This window comes from Pinus tabuliformis, chromosome 7 (genome assembly GCF_031772625.1).
Source record: "Pinus tabuliformis cultivar Carrire ecotype Pingquan chromosome 7, CPIR1, whole genome shotgun sequence".
Classification (NCBI taxonomy): Eukaryota; Viridiplantae; Streptophyta; class Pinopsida; order Pinales; family Pinaceae; genus Pinus; species Pinus tabuliformis.
In genome coordinates this window covers 1,992,681,005-1,992,697,470 of record NC_142293.1, presented here as the reverse complement: position 1 = coordinate 1,992,697,470, position 16,466 = coordinate 1,992,681,005, and the positions used below count along the sequence as shown (strand labels likewise).

Here is a 16,466-nt window from a genome sequence, read left to right as displayed (position 1 = left end):
TTTTCCCAAGTTTACCATGGGGGAACAACATTAACCCTTATAGGTGTGTCAAGTTCTAGGACAAAACGTGTTTTATAGGTCTCTTAGCAAAATATAGGTGAAGTGATGGAAATCAAAGGGGAAGGGGAAAACGTCATGTGATGACCCTCAAAATCAAGTAAGAATGCACAGGTCTTAAATCTTCGTTCATCTAGCTATCAAGAGCTAGGCATTCCTGCATAGAAGCCTTGGCTACAAAGGACACTAATGGGTTTAACCGTTAATGTCTTTGTGTGCAACTCTGGACTTGACTAGGCATCCTCTCCATGAGTTACATATTTAACTTTTTTCTTGATCCTGTGTGTAAATCTTAGCCACAAAGGACACTTATAGGTTTAATGCCTTTGTATGCAATTCTTAGCTACGACCTACATAATACTTCCAAAGATGCATGTTATTGTCTTATTTTTTTTGTTATTTACTTCTTTTTGTACTGTACTGTAAAGATCAGCATAGCTTACATCCAAGTTGATAACAAGTAATGGTTCAGAGCTGCATTAATATCAACATGATACTTCAAAAAAGTAGTGTTAAAAACAGCATAGTTTTCATCTGGGGACTGTGTAGAATACTTCTTTCGGAGATTTAGATGATGCATTGAATAGAAACAAAGAAACTTAAAGGTAGTAATGGTTGAGGTCCAACCAAGATCTTCTCTAAAAGGCTTTCGAATATCTGAAAAACTAGGTAAAAGAGAGCTAAGAGGATGGTTGCAGATTGGGGTGTAGATTGTTCATTCATTTAAAGCCTGCTTGTCTTAGTGGTTTATGTAAATTCTATCACATATTAACTACACATTTTCAACTGAGTAGATTTCCAATGTGGATGTTTCTTTTAGGATAGCTTTTTAAGTTATCAAATCTGGAACGTTACCTGTGTTTATATTAAAGTTTGATTTTGATTGTTGTCTCATACTGAATGACTTATTTATTATCATTTATTCATTGACTGTATACGCATGACCTAAGATTCTAAGATATTTGTTTGTTTGTATTAGAATAAGTGACGTGTCCTTGGAATATCAGGTGCACACTTAATATGCTATCCTGGAGCTTTCAACATGACTACTGGTCCACTTCATTGGGAGCTACTACAGAGAGCCAGGTAACAGTGAGGGCCTATAGTTTTCTTCATGGTGATTGGGCAGAATTGTTTGATGAAAATTTGGAAAACAAAATTTCCTTTGACAAAGATCAAACTTTTGTAGACTACAATTAAATTATTACATTTAATTGATGTTACTTCACTAAAAAAATTAGAAGATTTGCAAGTTTAATTTTAATCTCAGCAGGTGTCATAAAAACATGATTATATGCAACATTTCCTTTGACAAAAATCACAATTCCATAAACTACAATAAATTTATTATTCATTTAATTTATGTTACGTCTTCACTAAAAAATTTAGAAGATTTTGCAAATGTTAATGTTCATCTCAGCAGTTGTCACAAAAGCATGATTAGATGCTCATGTCAACGATTGATATGGAGAGAAATCAAACTCGTTTTAGAAGTTTCACAATAGTGAAGTAATGCTATCATATAGTATCAATTCAAATCACCCACTAAGACCCCTGTACAGTGGTAGCAGTATTTCATGTGGAAAATTCATTAAGGTATTGGGAACATAAACACGAACACCAGTCTACAATAGATGGACACAAGTTTTAACTGGAAGGAGTGATTCCTAGCCTGAATTAGAGCTAAGGAACAAGTCTGTCAATAAAATCTGTTCTGAAATGGATGATTGTGATGAGGCTGCTATGGGCTAAGCCACCGGATTTGGTGAACTTCAGGGTGAAGTTCGAAATTTGGTGAATTCAAGACAAATTGAATCAAATCATTTAGTTTTGGCATAGAATTGTTGTGAGTTTTGATGGAATTTGTTAAGATTTGTTTTTCAATTTGAATTGCAGCTTGGATTGGAGGTTTAAACGTTATTGAAAACCAGATGGCCACCACACTGATTTCCTCCTGTGTATGGTATCCTTCCTTCCATCTGGCCCTGCAGTCCTGAGTCTGGACTCATTCACTCACTGCTGAAATTCGAATCTGAGTGAGACAGTCTGTTTCATTCAGTGACAGAGTACATGTCCAACCTCTATTCCACAGGTGACAGCCTAGGGTTGTACTTAATAACTGTCTGTTCCCCCAAAGTATTTTGATTCTCAACTCATAGCATTTTTTATCATTTAAGAACCTTCTTTAAGTATACTAAACTGATAATCTCACAGGTCTTTTCTCTTCTCCCAGTGAAAAACTAGGACTAGAAGCTGCTCCTTTTGCACAGGGTTTCGAATCTCTGAATTGGTACTATCTCTGTCTTGCAACTCGGTCTGAAAAGCAGTTATTACTCCCACCAAAAATAAATGTTTTCTTCCTTAACAACTGGCTGTAGCATACTCTGATCCCTGGCTCGAAAATCTCGCTGTTTACCCACAGAACAGGCTCGAAAAAGCAGGGTCGAGAATTTCGGATTTATTATGTTGGCTGTAGGAAGATACGAGTTTCTTGGACTCTAACCTCTGACAAAATAAACAGATCTGAACTCACTTCAACCTGTGTGCAGATGACAGTAGCAGCTACAATAAAATTCGTGCCCTCTTTAAGTCTTCAGCTCAGGCTCCTAGAAGTTCGAACTATTGTAGCCTTTGTTTCTTAGCCTCTTCTGTAAGATTTCTTAACAAAACTCTCTTTTCTCAAGCTGCTCTCCTCTCCTCTTCTCAATGTACTCATGAGAATAATGAATGAGCTCTGCCTCCTTTTTCTCCCTTTTTGTCTCTCAATAAGATAGGAACCCTATCCCTAAGATCTAATGGTTGAGATTTAATCTCAAACCATTTAGATCAAGGGTGGAGATTTGTCCCCTACTTGACCCCTCCTCACGTGGTCCCCCTTTCTATTAATGAGCCTCCCTAGTACTTTTTGATGTTTTAGTAACTTGGGCACTTTTTCTCATAAAGTCACTTTAGAATATAGAAATCACTTTAATAATATAAAGTGTACTTAGTACTTTTTCACATAAAGTGACTATTAAAATACACGTTATTTTAATAACTTAAAGTACCTAGTACATCTCCACATAAAAAGTACATTAGCCCCCTTGATATTAATAGACTCATATCACTTAGACAAAAGGTGATTTATGTGTCTCCCTAGGCCGAAAGAAGAAATGCCAAGGGAACACCACCTTGGTATCATTTTCAACACTCCCTCTTATCGAGGAAGGTGTTTCTCACCACTCCCATTCTGTCTCTAAGGAATACATGCTTGCCCCTTGGCAATGACTTGGTGACGATGTCTGCTACCTGTTCATTAGTGGATATATACTCAAGCTTCATAGCTCCCCTTTGAACCCAGTCTCTGATGAAGTGGTATCTGATCTCTATATGCTTTGATTGGTCATGAAATACTAGATTCTCATAGAGTTTAATACAACTCTAGTTATCATTGTAAATCATAGTCGGTCTCAGTCTCTGATCAAATAACCCAAATAGCATCTTGCGAAGCCAAAGTGCCTCGCAACCTGCATGACTAGCTGCCTTATACTCTGCCTTTGTGTTGCTCAATGCTACTGACCTCTCTTTCCTGCTGAACCATGACATAACTGTTGAACCCAACAAGAAACACCACCCGAAAGTACTCTTCTTGTCACTAGCACTGCCAACCCAATCTGAGTCCGTGCAGCCAATCAATCTAACTCCATCACCCCTGACATAGTCCAGACCATAATCCACTGTGCCCTGTAGGAACCTCAACACATGTTTCACAGCTACCCAGTGCACTCTCTTGGGCTCCATCCTAACCTGACTCAATGTGTTGATTGCTAAACAAATATTTGGTCTAGTGTTGACTAGATACATCAATGAACTGATGAGCTGACGATACAAGGTGGGGTTCACCAACTCGGTGCTAGTTTTTGTAGCATTAGATCTGTTCTAGATACCAAATTTTGTGGAGAGGCTAGAATACAGGAGATCTCCAAAACCCATAAATCGTTTCTGGAAATTCCACCTAGAGATGGCTTAATTAGATTTTTGGCCGATTTTTAAATATTTCCTAAGTCTAAACTTAGGGAATATGGCTAATTAATCAGAATTAATTAAGTCAAGGTGTGAATGTTTTAGAAACTCACACGGATCGACTTCAAGTTAATCCTAACCATCGATTAAGATTTAATCTTGGCCGTTGGAGTCCCAAAAGAGGATTATAAGAAGAAGTTGATGGGCACTTGGAGAATACACTTTGAGGAATTTGATTTCATGAGCAAATCGATTTCCAGAGAAGCAACAGTTAGTTGCCGGAGAGAGAGCTAGTGAGATCGAAGCAATGAGAGGGGTAGAGACAGTGAAGCCGGAGGAAGATTTCCAAATCCGGTGAGTGCATTTGCAGAGAGGTAGAAGAGTCAGAGGGAGGCTGATGCTAGGGCAATGCAGTAGCCTCTAGAGGTAGTTTCGATTCAGCTAGGGAAAGACGAGTTTTAGTGCCAGAAGCTGGACAAAGATTCCAAAGGCCAGGAGAGACATTTTCCCAGACATCAACAGACCAGATAACTTGAGGAGAAGCTGGTTCAAACTGAGTGCAAAAGTGACTATGCTAGGGTGACACAGTAGCTGCACAAAGCCAGTTTGGATGGCTCAATTTGAGCTGAGGTCAGAGCCCAGATTTGCCTGTGGAGTGAGGAAATTTCCTTGTTAGATTTTTCTTGCCAATATTTCTCTGTAGTATTGCCAATTTGCCAGTTTCAGCATCCAGTTGTACTCAGATTATTTCACTGTTGCTTAATATTAAAACCCTCAGCTGCTGCACCGGTTTTCCCAACTTGGGTTTTTCTGGGGACATTAGTCAAAAAATAACTATGTAAATTTATGTGCGTGTGTGTTAGCATTTCTTCCAATGTTTATTCTTCCACAGTTTTATTTGTGTATGTTGCAATGTGAGTTATTTAGTATTTCCTGTACGAAACATAAAATAAATTGTTAATTAAAAATAACAATTAGGTGAATAATTTCCAGTTGCTGCAATAGGATTTCGGTTTTTGAAATTTTCACATGGTATCAGAGAGCAGATGATCAGTCAGAGAGCTCAGTAGCGAAGAAATAAGGAATTTCGTTATTCAGTAAGGGCAACACAATCACTTTTCCAAGAGGCCGAATTTCTTGAGGAGATTTGATTTTTCTAAGAGAGGGACAGAAAAATTCGATCTCTCTAGATTGAGGGATTCCAGAGGCGGAGGGAGCAGCCCAGTATTTTCGTAGAGCAGATCTCTAGTTGGACGCAGTAGTTTTTGTAGTAGTTTGCTAGAGCAGAGCTAGCGTCGGGTGGAAGAAGAAGCACACACAACAGAGGAAAAATTTCTCTCAGGGGATCTCGAGATTTAGAGATCTAATTTTTTTTCCAGTTGCAGATTGGCAGTAGTTGTGGGCAGATCTTCTCACTTCAAAAGGGAGTGCGAGTAGCAGATCCAGCAAGTGAACAACGGGAAAGAGGGAGATTTTCAAGTTTATTTTCTCCAATTTTGAGTTTTTCAGATTTTACAACTCTACAGGGATGACTGTATGGGATTGCCAGAGGAGGCCATGTGAGTTAGCCTGAATGCAGATCTGGGCAGCAGATCAACTTCCAATGGCCAAAGGAAGATGTCAGAGGAAGTGTGAGTTGTCTAGTGTGAGTTGTAGAGCTAGCCAGGGACTAGGCTCGAAAGGAGATAGTGGGGCACCTGATCCAGGTGGAGGAGGAGTATGAGACTCTGGTGTGCTATATGGGTAGGGTCCAACGCAGTTGCAACAAGCAGATCAACTAGATCAGTTCCAAATTGTTGCAACGAGACCATCATCTTTGCTATTGGAGCCCACAATATCATAGTAGCAAGTTCAGTGTCAGCAGACGCAAGCTATCATTAGATAGTTGCAAATCTAGTTGCAATCAGTATCCGGGAGATAGTTGCAGAGCTAGATGCAGTGACACAGGTAGTGCAAATTCCCCAGTTGTAGGATACAAGTGCAGTTCCAGTCATAAGATTCCCAGTGCAGAGCTACGCAGTCCAGTTTCTAGTACAGGAGGACAGTGCGAGTTGCCAAGAGGGAGCAGAGAGATTTCCCATAGGGAGATCGAGACTTAGGGGTAGTCTAGTTTCAGAGGGAGCAACCCTATGGAAACTAGTACTTCAGGATCTGAGGATATTAGAATCATTATTGTAGTGGTTGCAGCAACAGTGCAAAAGCATCAACATAGCAGTAGCAACAACAATATGAGTAGATCAGACTTCGCCATGTTTGTTGACATACCTCCTGGAGTGAGGTGGAGTGACTTGGTTTTGTAGCCCCAGAGCGCTATAGATAGGCAGGATCCTTGATGAGTCCACCTATTGGATCAGTAACTTGGTACGGGGGCCCACAATATTCAGTAGCAGGATGGATCAGTGGTAGTAGATGCAGTCAGAGGCCGAGTGACAATTGCAAACTAGTAGCAGTCAGATGTTGGGGAGTGTAATGCAGAGTTAACAACAGTGTAGTTGACACAGTGCAGAGTCAGCAGTAGCGCATAGTCTTCAGTAGACAGAGCAGTAGCTAGTAGCAGTCAGGACTCGGGAAACAGATGCATCATACTGATCACAATTGATTCAATATTTAGGGTGCTTTTCAGTTGTAGATGTTGCAATTCCAGTAGCAACAAATGAAGAGGGAGTTCTAATGCGGATGCAGTGTTGACAACAGTTCAACAAGGTTAGTAGCAGCATAAATGCAACATATATCAGAGTTGCGCAGCGGTTGGTGGGCAGCAAGAGCCAGACATTAGTAGCGTGATAGGAAATGATGCAGAGATAGGGTGCTGCTACAGGATGAGCAATAGAGCACTAGAGCACTTTCCTCGCTAAGAGGGAGTGTTATTTTTTGTAGCATTGAATGTGTTCTAGCCACAAAATTTTGTGGTGAGGCTAGCATACAAGAGATCTCCAAAACCCATAAATCGTTTATCGAAATTCCTCGTAGAGATGGCTTAATTATATTATTAGTCGATTTTTAAATATTTCCTAAGTCTAAACTTAGGGAATATGGCTAATTAATCAGAATTAATTAAGTCAAGGTGTGAATGTTCTAGAAATTCACATAGATCGATTTCAAGTTAATCCTAGCCATCGATTAAGATCTAATCTTGGCCGTTGGAGTTCCAATGGAGGATTATAAGAAGAAGTTGATGGGAACTTAGAGAATACACCTGAGGAGTCTGATTTCATGAGCCGATCGATTTCCAGAGTAGTAGGAGTTAGTTGTCGGAGAGAGAGCTAGTGAGATCGAAGCAGTGAGAGAGGGGCAAAGACAGTGAAGCCAGAGGAAGATTTCCAAATTCGGGGAGTGCATTTGCAGAGAGGCAGAAGAGCCACAAAGAGGCTGACGCTAGGACAACGCAGTAGCCTCTAGAGGGAGTTTCGATTTTGCTGAGGAAAGACGAGTTTCAGTGCCAAAAGTTGGAGAGAGGTTTCGGAGGCCAGGAGAGACATTTTCCCAGATAACAACAAACCAGACAGCTTGAGGAGAAGCTGGTTAGAACTGAGTGTGGAAGTGACTGCGCTAGGGTGATGCAGTAGTTGCGCAAAGCTAGTTTGCACGACTCAATTTGAGTTAAGGTCAGAGCCCGGATTTGCTTGTTGAGTGAGGAGATTTCCTCACTAGATTTTCCTTGCCAATATTTCTCTGTAGGATTGCCAGTTTCGGCGTCCAGTTGTACTCAGATTATTTCACTGTTACTTAATATTAAAACCTTCAGCTGTTTCACCGATTTTCCCAAGTTGGGTTTTTCCGTGGACATTAGTCCAAAAATAACTATGTAAAATTATGTGTGTGCTCGCATTTCTTCCAGCGTTAATTCTTCCGCAGTTTTATTTGTGTAGGTTGCAGTGTGAGTTATTCAGTGTTTGCTGTAGGAAACAATAAATAAATTGTCAATTAAAAATAACAATTAGGTGAATAATTTCCAATTGCTGCAATATGATTCCAGTTTTCAGAATTTTCACACTTGGAATTTGAAGCATGTAGCTTCTTCTAGTTGGTGATCATAGGAGTAGCAATAGGCCTGCAACCCTCCATACATAATCTCCTCAAGATATCACTTGCATACCTGTCTTGACTAATGAAGATATGCCCATCCTCTTGCTAAACCTCCATCCCCAGAAAGTAATGCATCAAGCCCATATCGGTCATATCAAACTCTAAAGCAAAAGCTCTCTTGCAGTGCTGGATGAGTCTGACCTCTCCTGTCATAAACAAGTCATCCACATACAGAACCAGAATGAGTGGATCGTCACCAACCATAATGAAATAGAGGTTCAGATTTTCATCACTTCTTGAAACCCATCTACTGCAAGTAGACATCTATCCTCTCGTACCATGCCCTCGGCGCCTGCTTCAGTCCATATAAGGCTTTCTTAAGCCTACACACATGAGACTCCCTCCCATGCACCTCAAAGCCTTGTGGCTGCTCAATGTACACCTCCTTCTATATAAAACGATTGAGAAAGGCAGTCTTCACGCCCATCTGGTGAATCCTCCAACCCATCTCAGCTACTATAGATATGACTGGTCTAGTGGAAGTGTAACGAGCAATTAGTGTGAAGGTTTCCTCATAGTTAATTCCCTTTGCCTGTGAGAACCCCCGTGCCACAAAACGAGCTTTGAACTTCTCCACACTGCCATCCACAACACATTTGATCTTGTAAGGCCACCTAGAAGTCGCCATTGACTTTCCTCCATGTCTTAGTACTACTTCCCAGACATCATTCTTCATGATGGAGGCATACTCCACCATGGCATCCCTCCAGATTTGCTGATTGGCAACCTCCTCAAAACCAGTTGGCTATGTCTCCACAACATTTGCCACAAAGCCACCCAACCTCTCTAGTGGTATACTCTCCCTCACTGACCATTGGGGTTTCCCTATTGCCTCCTGGGCTTTCTTCAGGGTCTCCCGAAGCCATCTTGGCTTCCTCTTCCCTGTAGTAGCCTCCTATGGTGGTATGGGAAAATCATCAACTAGAGCCTCTCCTTCTAATGAAGAAGGGTCTCCTATGATCAATGGAGATCTTGGACTCTGAGATCCTGCACCAGGTGTTCCTGCACTCGGTGATACTGAAGTTTGAGACCTAGTCACAACTGAAGTAGATGGTCCTCTTGATCCTGGTGTACTACTTGATGCTTCCGAAACCTGTGGTGTGGCCCCCTGTTGAAGAGCCTGCTGCTCTACATGATCAACCTCCCGAGATCTCCACAAGGCCCTCTCCTCCTTAAATCTCACATCCCGCCTCTGGACAACCTTCCTCTGTGCAAGAATGTATATATGGTAGGCCTTGCTGGTCTCACTGTAACCCACAAGAATACCCTTCTCTGCAGTGGGTTCCAACTTCGTCCTCTTCTCCCCACTGACATGTGAATATGTAAGGCACCCAAAGATCCTAATGTGCCCAACTTCTGGCTTCTTTCCGGTAAACACCTCCTCAGGAGTCTTGCTCCCCAAGACTCTGTGTGGGCTCTTGTTCTGCAAATATACAATAGTGTTAGACGCCTCAACCCACAAGAAGAAAGGTAAACTCTAATCATGCAACATCGATCTAGTTGCACCCACTATGACCCTGTTCTTCCTCTCTACCACCCCATTCTGCTGGGGGTTATAACGCACTATATACTCCCTCTTGATGCTCACACTCCTACAAAACTCCTTCATCTTCGTGGAGGTATACTCGCCCCCATTATCTAATCTCAACACCTTGATCTTCCTCCCTGTCTGGTTCTCCACAAGAGCTTTAAACTTTGGTAACCTCTTGAAGGCCTCATCCTTGGTCTTCAGAAAGAAAATTCAGGTCTTCCTGGAGTGGTTATCATTGAAGGTCACATAGTACTCACCTCTAGTCAATGATACATGAGACAGAGGACAACAAACATCAAAGTGTACCAGGTCTAAGATACCTAGAGCTCTGTTGCCATTGCTCACGAAAGGTGACTTGGTGTACTTTTCCAAAGCACACCCCCTGCATGCATCATGATGATCAGTGCTGAACTCCAGTAAGCTTGTAACCATCTCCCTCAACATCCTGAAAGCTCCATGGTGCAAATGGGCAACCCTATTGTGCCATAGCTCACATAACTCACTACTATTGGTTTTCCCCACCAAGGCTCTAATAGGTTAAAATGTAAGCCTGTAAAGTCTCCCACAATGGAATCCAATCACACGAGCAAACTCGATACTGGATCCTCTGGTATATATCAATACTTGTCCCTTTCGGAACAACACCTCATAACCCCTGTCCTCTAAATAAGAGATTGATCTTAAGCTCTTCTTTAGCACCAGAACATAAAGAACATCTGTCACTTTTGGAGGAGGTAAAGACTCCCTCTGAAATGATATTGTGCTCACTACCACTGCCCTGACCTTGGAGTTATCTCCAAGCACAACCTCCAAGTCAATATCATCCTCTAAGAGACTCGTGTAGTGCTCTCTCACTCCAATCATATGGCAGGATGCTCCACTATCAACAAACCATACACGAGAAGATGTAACATGAGTGGCTAAACTCACCACCAAGGCAAACTCATCAACCTCTGTTGATAAGGCAAACTTAGTTTCAAATCTGGAAGCGAAATTGTCCACCTTTGCTGAAGCTGCAACTCCTCGCTTCTTTTTATTCTTCTTGTTGGGACATTGAACAACATAGTGACCCATCTTCCCACAAGCAAAGCATTTTACTTTGCTCATGTCCTTTTCCTTCGCCTTCTGTTTCCCCTTCTACTTCTTTGCTCCACTAGAAGACCCCTTCTTGGCCTTCTTCTTTCCCTTCACTGCAAGGGCGACATTCTCCTCACTTGCCCCACCACTCTTGCCACCCACCGTAGCACTCCTCTTGATCTCCTCCTGGATGAAATCGTCCCACATCCTCCTCCAATCTTGAAAGCATTGTCTAGCCATAATGCCATGTATGAATCCACCCCATTTCTCGTTGAATCCATCCAATGCAATCTTGACCAACTAGTTCTCTAAGATAACCTCTCCCACGACAACCAACTCATCCTTCACCTGAGAGATCCTGGTGAAGTATGAGGTCACATTGTCGGTTTTGGTCATCTTGGTGTTTCTTAGCTTTTGCCTCAACACCATCTTCCTGTTCTCATTGGAACTCTGGTGTAATGTGACCAAGGACTCCCACATCTGGTAGGCAAATATCATCCCGGTCACATGAGGGAATAAGTGGTCCTTGATGGCATCTAGAAGGATCCTCTTAGCCTTCACATTCTTCTTTTTGAATTCTGTCAACTGAGTAGCATCAATAGGTGGTTGTACAGGGGCCTCTACAATGTCCCATACTTCAACTTCCTCCAGTAAAGGCATCATTCTCTCCTTCCAAGGGCCAAAATTATTAGCCCCTACCACTTTGTCCTCTACCCTCAACCCTGTTGCCATGACCTTCCGAACCAACAAATGGAGCAAATCTGTGAACTAGAACTTTCGTCCCTCTCAACTACTGAAGTTTTTGGGTTTCTGGCAAAGTTTTATCAGTTTTGTTCACTGTTAGCATAAGTTTAATGCTTGTTGGTCCTTGTATCAGCTGTGACAAAAGTCTTTGGTCTGACCCCTCTTTGGCTCTGATGCCATGTAGAAAATTTAAATGATCTGCACCCTTACCCAGTTTACAAATTTTGCAAGTGTTTATCAAGCCCAACCCACATGTTTTGGCATGCTAATATAAAATTTTCATGCATTCATTTGAAACATTAATTTTGCACAACTAATATTAGATACAAATAACAAGCACACACAATTTTAACACTGATTTTTGGTCAAGACGACCTTGGAAAAACCCCACTACCTCTTGGGGAAACCCTGTTCTGAAAGGAGGATTTTATTTGTTTGTATAGAGATTTTATTGCAACAAAATTACATAGAAGATTCTACTTATCTCTCCCATGAAGAGGCCATTTCAGTCCCTTTTACATTGGAATTCTTGAATTGATAATCTCACAGGTCTTTTCTCTCCTGTCAGCGAAAAACTCGAACTAGAAACTGCTCCTTTTGCACAGGGATTAGAATCTTTGAACATGTACTATCTCTGCCTTGCAACTTAGTCTAAACAATAATTATTACACCCACCTGAAATAAGTGTTTTCTTCCGTAACAACTAGCTATAACATACTTTGATCCTTGGCTTGAAAATATTGCTATTTACCCACACAGAACAAGGCTGAAAAAGTAGGGCCGAGAATTTCGGATTTAGTATGTTGGTTGTAGGAAGATACGAGTTGCTTGAACTCTAACCTCTGAGAAAAAAAATAGATGTGAACTCACTTCAACTTGTGTGCAGATGACAGTAGCAGCTACAGTAAAATTCGTTCCCCCCTTATGTCTTCAACTCAGGCTCCTAGAAGTTCAAACTACTGTAGCGTTAGTTCCTTAGCCCTTGCTATAAGATTTCTTCACAAAAATCTCTTCCTTTCTCAAGTCACTCTCCTCTCCTCTTCTCAATGTACTCACGAGAATAATGAATGAGCTGTGTGTAAAAATTTCATTTCCCACCCCAGTTTTCAGTTTCACCTTATTTCTCCCATATAGTTAAATGCCCTTTCCCATATCCATACATTCAACAACTGAAAAATAAATTTTTGCTGAAAACACAAATTCTGAAAATTTTACAGAATGCTGGAAAATGCAGAAATAAAAATCAGCAGGTACAAAAAGCCATTTAACACATTTGAACACAGTGATTTTTGGTCAATGTGACCCTGGAAAAACCCCCTACAACTCTTGGGGAAAACCAGTTCGAGAGCTCTTTCTTATTTCTGAAAAATGCTTTTTACAGTGAGAAATATTCAACAAAAAAATCAGCAAGCAAATTTTACAACTTATCTCATTTTTCGTGCCTCATAGCCAACTGGAAAAACTAGCAACAGCAAAACAGAACAACAATAAATGCTGTATGGCCGCCTCGATTTTGTGCCAAATTTGCTGTACGACCTCCTCGATTTTTGTGCCCAACTGCTGTACGGTTTTCCTAGAAAATCGTGCCCAACTGCTGTACGGCCTCCACAAATAAAATGCTGTACGGATTTCTAGAAAATCGTGCCAAATATCTGCCTTTCACTGTGTGCTCACTTAGCTGTACGGATTTGCTAAACTGCTGCCTTAGAATGTGTGCCAAGCTGCTGTCTCCTTCTCCTCCCTGTCCAGAAATCTCCCTTGCTCTCTTGCTCTCCTTCTCTCACTCTGCTCATGAAAGAATGAATGACCTTTTCCTCCTTTTCCTCTTTTAATCTAACCCTAAGTGACTTTTGGGTGATCCCTAAATCCAATGGCTGAAATAGATTGAGATCTAGGGCTGAGATCAAATGTTCATTTAAATCTCACTTTCTATTTTTTAATTCACCCCACTTTAATAAAGACCCACTTAGTCATTTATTTCCAAAATCACTTTTCCTTTCTAATTTTACATTGACTTTAATAAAGTCACTTTAAAATTAGACTTTAGTAACTTTATCACTTAAAGTCACTTTTAAATTAGATTTGACTTTATAAAAATTATAAAGTCACTTTAGGAGAAAAATTAAATTCTTTTTGGACACTTTTCCCTAGGCCAAAGATCAAAGCCTTAGGGAACCACCTGTCCTCCGGTACCAAATTTCAACATTTCCTCTTACCGAGGAAGGTGTTCTTCACCACACCCATCTTGTCTCTGAAGTAGTCATGCTTGCCCCGTGGTAAGGCTTTGGTAAGAATATCTGCAACCTGCTCATCAGTGGGAATATACTCAAGCTTCACAACTCCTTTCTGAACACAGTCTCTGATGAAATGATATTTGATCCCGATATGCTTTGACTTGTCATGAAATACTGGATTCTCCGTGAGTTTAATGCAACTCTGATTATCACAGTAAATCACTGAAGGTCTCAACGGCTGACCAAATAAGCCAAACAACATCTTGCGAAGCCAGATGGCCTCACAACTAGCTAGACTGGCTGCCATATTCTCTGCTTCCGCTGAACTCAATGCTACTGACTGCTACTTCCGGCTGAACCATGACACTACTGCCGAACCCGACCCAAAACAACACCCTGAAGTGCTCTTCCTATTCGAAGCACAACCTGCCCAATCAGAATCAGTATAACCTGCCAATCTCACTCCACCCCCTGCTTGTAGTCCAGACCATAATCCACTGCCCCCTGCAAGTACCGCAAAATGTGTTTTGCAGCCACCTAGTGAACCTTCCTAGGCTCACACAAACTGACTCATCGTGTTGACTGCAAAACAAATATCTAGTTTAGTGTTGACTAAATACATCAAGGAACCAATCAGCTGCTTGTACAATGTGGGATCCACCAACTCGGAATCCGAAGCATGAAGCTTCTTCCAGTTGGTGATTATCGGTGTCGACATGGGTCTACAATCCTCCATGTGGAATCTGCTAAGGATGTCCACAATATACTTCCCCTGCCCCAGGAAGAAATGCCCCTCCTCCTGCCACACCTCCAAACCCAAAAAGTAATGCATCAAGCCGATGTCCTTCATCTCAAACTTCGCCGCAAGATCTCTCTTGCAGTGCTCTATGAGTCTCTCTGCACCTGTAATGACCAAGTCATCCACATACAACACCAGAATGAGAGGCTCCTCACCTATCACAATAAAGTAAAGGTTCGGATCTGCCTCACTCTTTGTGAAACCCATCCCCTGCAAGTATGTATCTATCCTGGAGTACCAAGCTTTGGGAGCTTGCTTCAGGCCATAAAGGGCCTTCTTCAGTCTGCACACATGGGACTCCTTCCCATGCACTTCAAAGCCCTGTGGTTGCTCAATGTACACCTCCTCCTGTATGAAGCCATTGAGAAATGTAGTCTTCACATCCATTTGGTGGATCTTCCAACCCATCTCTGCTGCTATCGATATAATGGAGCGGATTGAAGTATATCGAGCCACGGGAGCGAAGGTCTCCTCATAATCAACTCCCTCTACCTGGGAGAACCCTCTAGCCACAAACCTCGCTTTGAATTTCTCAACGCTGCCATCTGCAACATGCTTTACCTTGTAAAGCCATCTGGAAGTAACCACGGATTTGCCCTCAGGCCTCGGCACCACCTCCCAAACATCATTCTTCATGATAGAAGAATACTCCTCCTGCATGGCCTCTCTCCAGACCTGTTGGCTAACTGCCTCCTCATAGCTAGAAGGCTCAGAGTCAAGGATGCTGGTAACCATTGCCATATAGCTACAAAATCTCTCAGGTGGTCTACTCTCTCTGACGGGCCTCTTAGGCTCAGCAACAGATGTGGCATATCTCAGGGTGTCCTGAAGCCACTTGGGCTTCCTCTTCCCTGAGTGCACTTCTCCCATAGGAGAATGAAACTCCTCCTCCCCATCATCATCAGGAGCCTGAACTCCTGACTGTCTGTCTGCTGTCCTCCTGCCTGCACCTGAACCTGTAGAAGCTAAGGTACCGTGTGAACTATCCATTGGTGGACTCCCTAGTGAATTGCTCTGTGAACTGCTCTGCATGCTGCCCGAAGCACCACCCCTTTGGCTCGGTGAGCCACTGCTCACTGACGAACCTGACATCCTCATAGATGTACCTCCTGATCCTCCTGATCCCTGCCCACTGGATCCCTGCGACTGACTCAACTGCTGCTGAGGGTTTGGCTGATCCAGATACTCTAACTCCCTATAAAGGCTCTGTCCTCCTCGAACTTCACATCCCGCCTGACAACAACTTTCCTCTGTGCAGGAATGTAAATCCGAAAGGCCTTTGAGGTCTCATTGTAGCCCACAAAGATACCCTTCTTTGCGGTGGCCTCTAGTTTGGTCCTCTTCTCCTTGGGTATGTAGGAGTATGTAATGCATCCAAAGATACGAAGATGACCAATATCAGGCTTCTTCCCAGAAAAAGCCTCCTCCGGAGTCATGTGCCCCAAGGCACGATGCGGACTCCTGTTCTGCAAATAAACTACTGTGTTGCAGGCCTCTGCCCACAAGAACAATGGCAACCCCTGATCATGTAACATGGCTTTGGTAGCCCCTACGATCGATCTGTTCTTCCTCTCCTCAACCCCGTTCTGCTGGGGGTTGTAAGGAACAGTGAACTCCCTCCTAATGCCTGCCTTCGCACAATAGTCAACAAACTCTCCAAGGGTGTACTCTCCCCCATTGTCCGACCTCAGGGACTTAATCTTCCGACCTGTCTGTGTCTCCACAAGAGCTCTAAACTCCTGAAACCGCTTGAAGACCTCACTCTTGGTCTTCAAGAAATAAATCCAGGTCCTCCTGGAGTGATAATCAATGAATAAAACATAGTACTCATATCCACTCAAGGAAACATGAGACATCCGACCGCTCTCATCGAAATGAATCAAATCAAGTATCCCAGTCGCTCTGCTGTCATTGTTGGGAAAAGGGGATTTGGCAA

At 42.3% G+C, this 16,466-nt stretch overlaps 1 protein-coding gene across 2 annotated transcripts in view; it reads left to right on the top strand.

The window, feature by feature from the left end:
- LOC149256452 (omega-amidase, chloroplastic-like) overlaps positions 1–16,466 on the top strand; it is a 194,806-nt gene that overhangs the window by 119,635 nt on the left and 58,705 nt on the right. For both annotated transcript variants that reach the window (XM_089460750.1, XM_089460749.1), the window contains one exon: positions 1,065–1,143. In XM_089460750.1, coding sequence (XP_089316876.1) covers positions 1,065–1,143 — 79 coding nt within the window. The remainder of the gene's footprint in view (positions 1–1,064; positions 1,144–16,466) is intronic.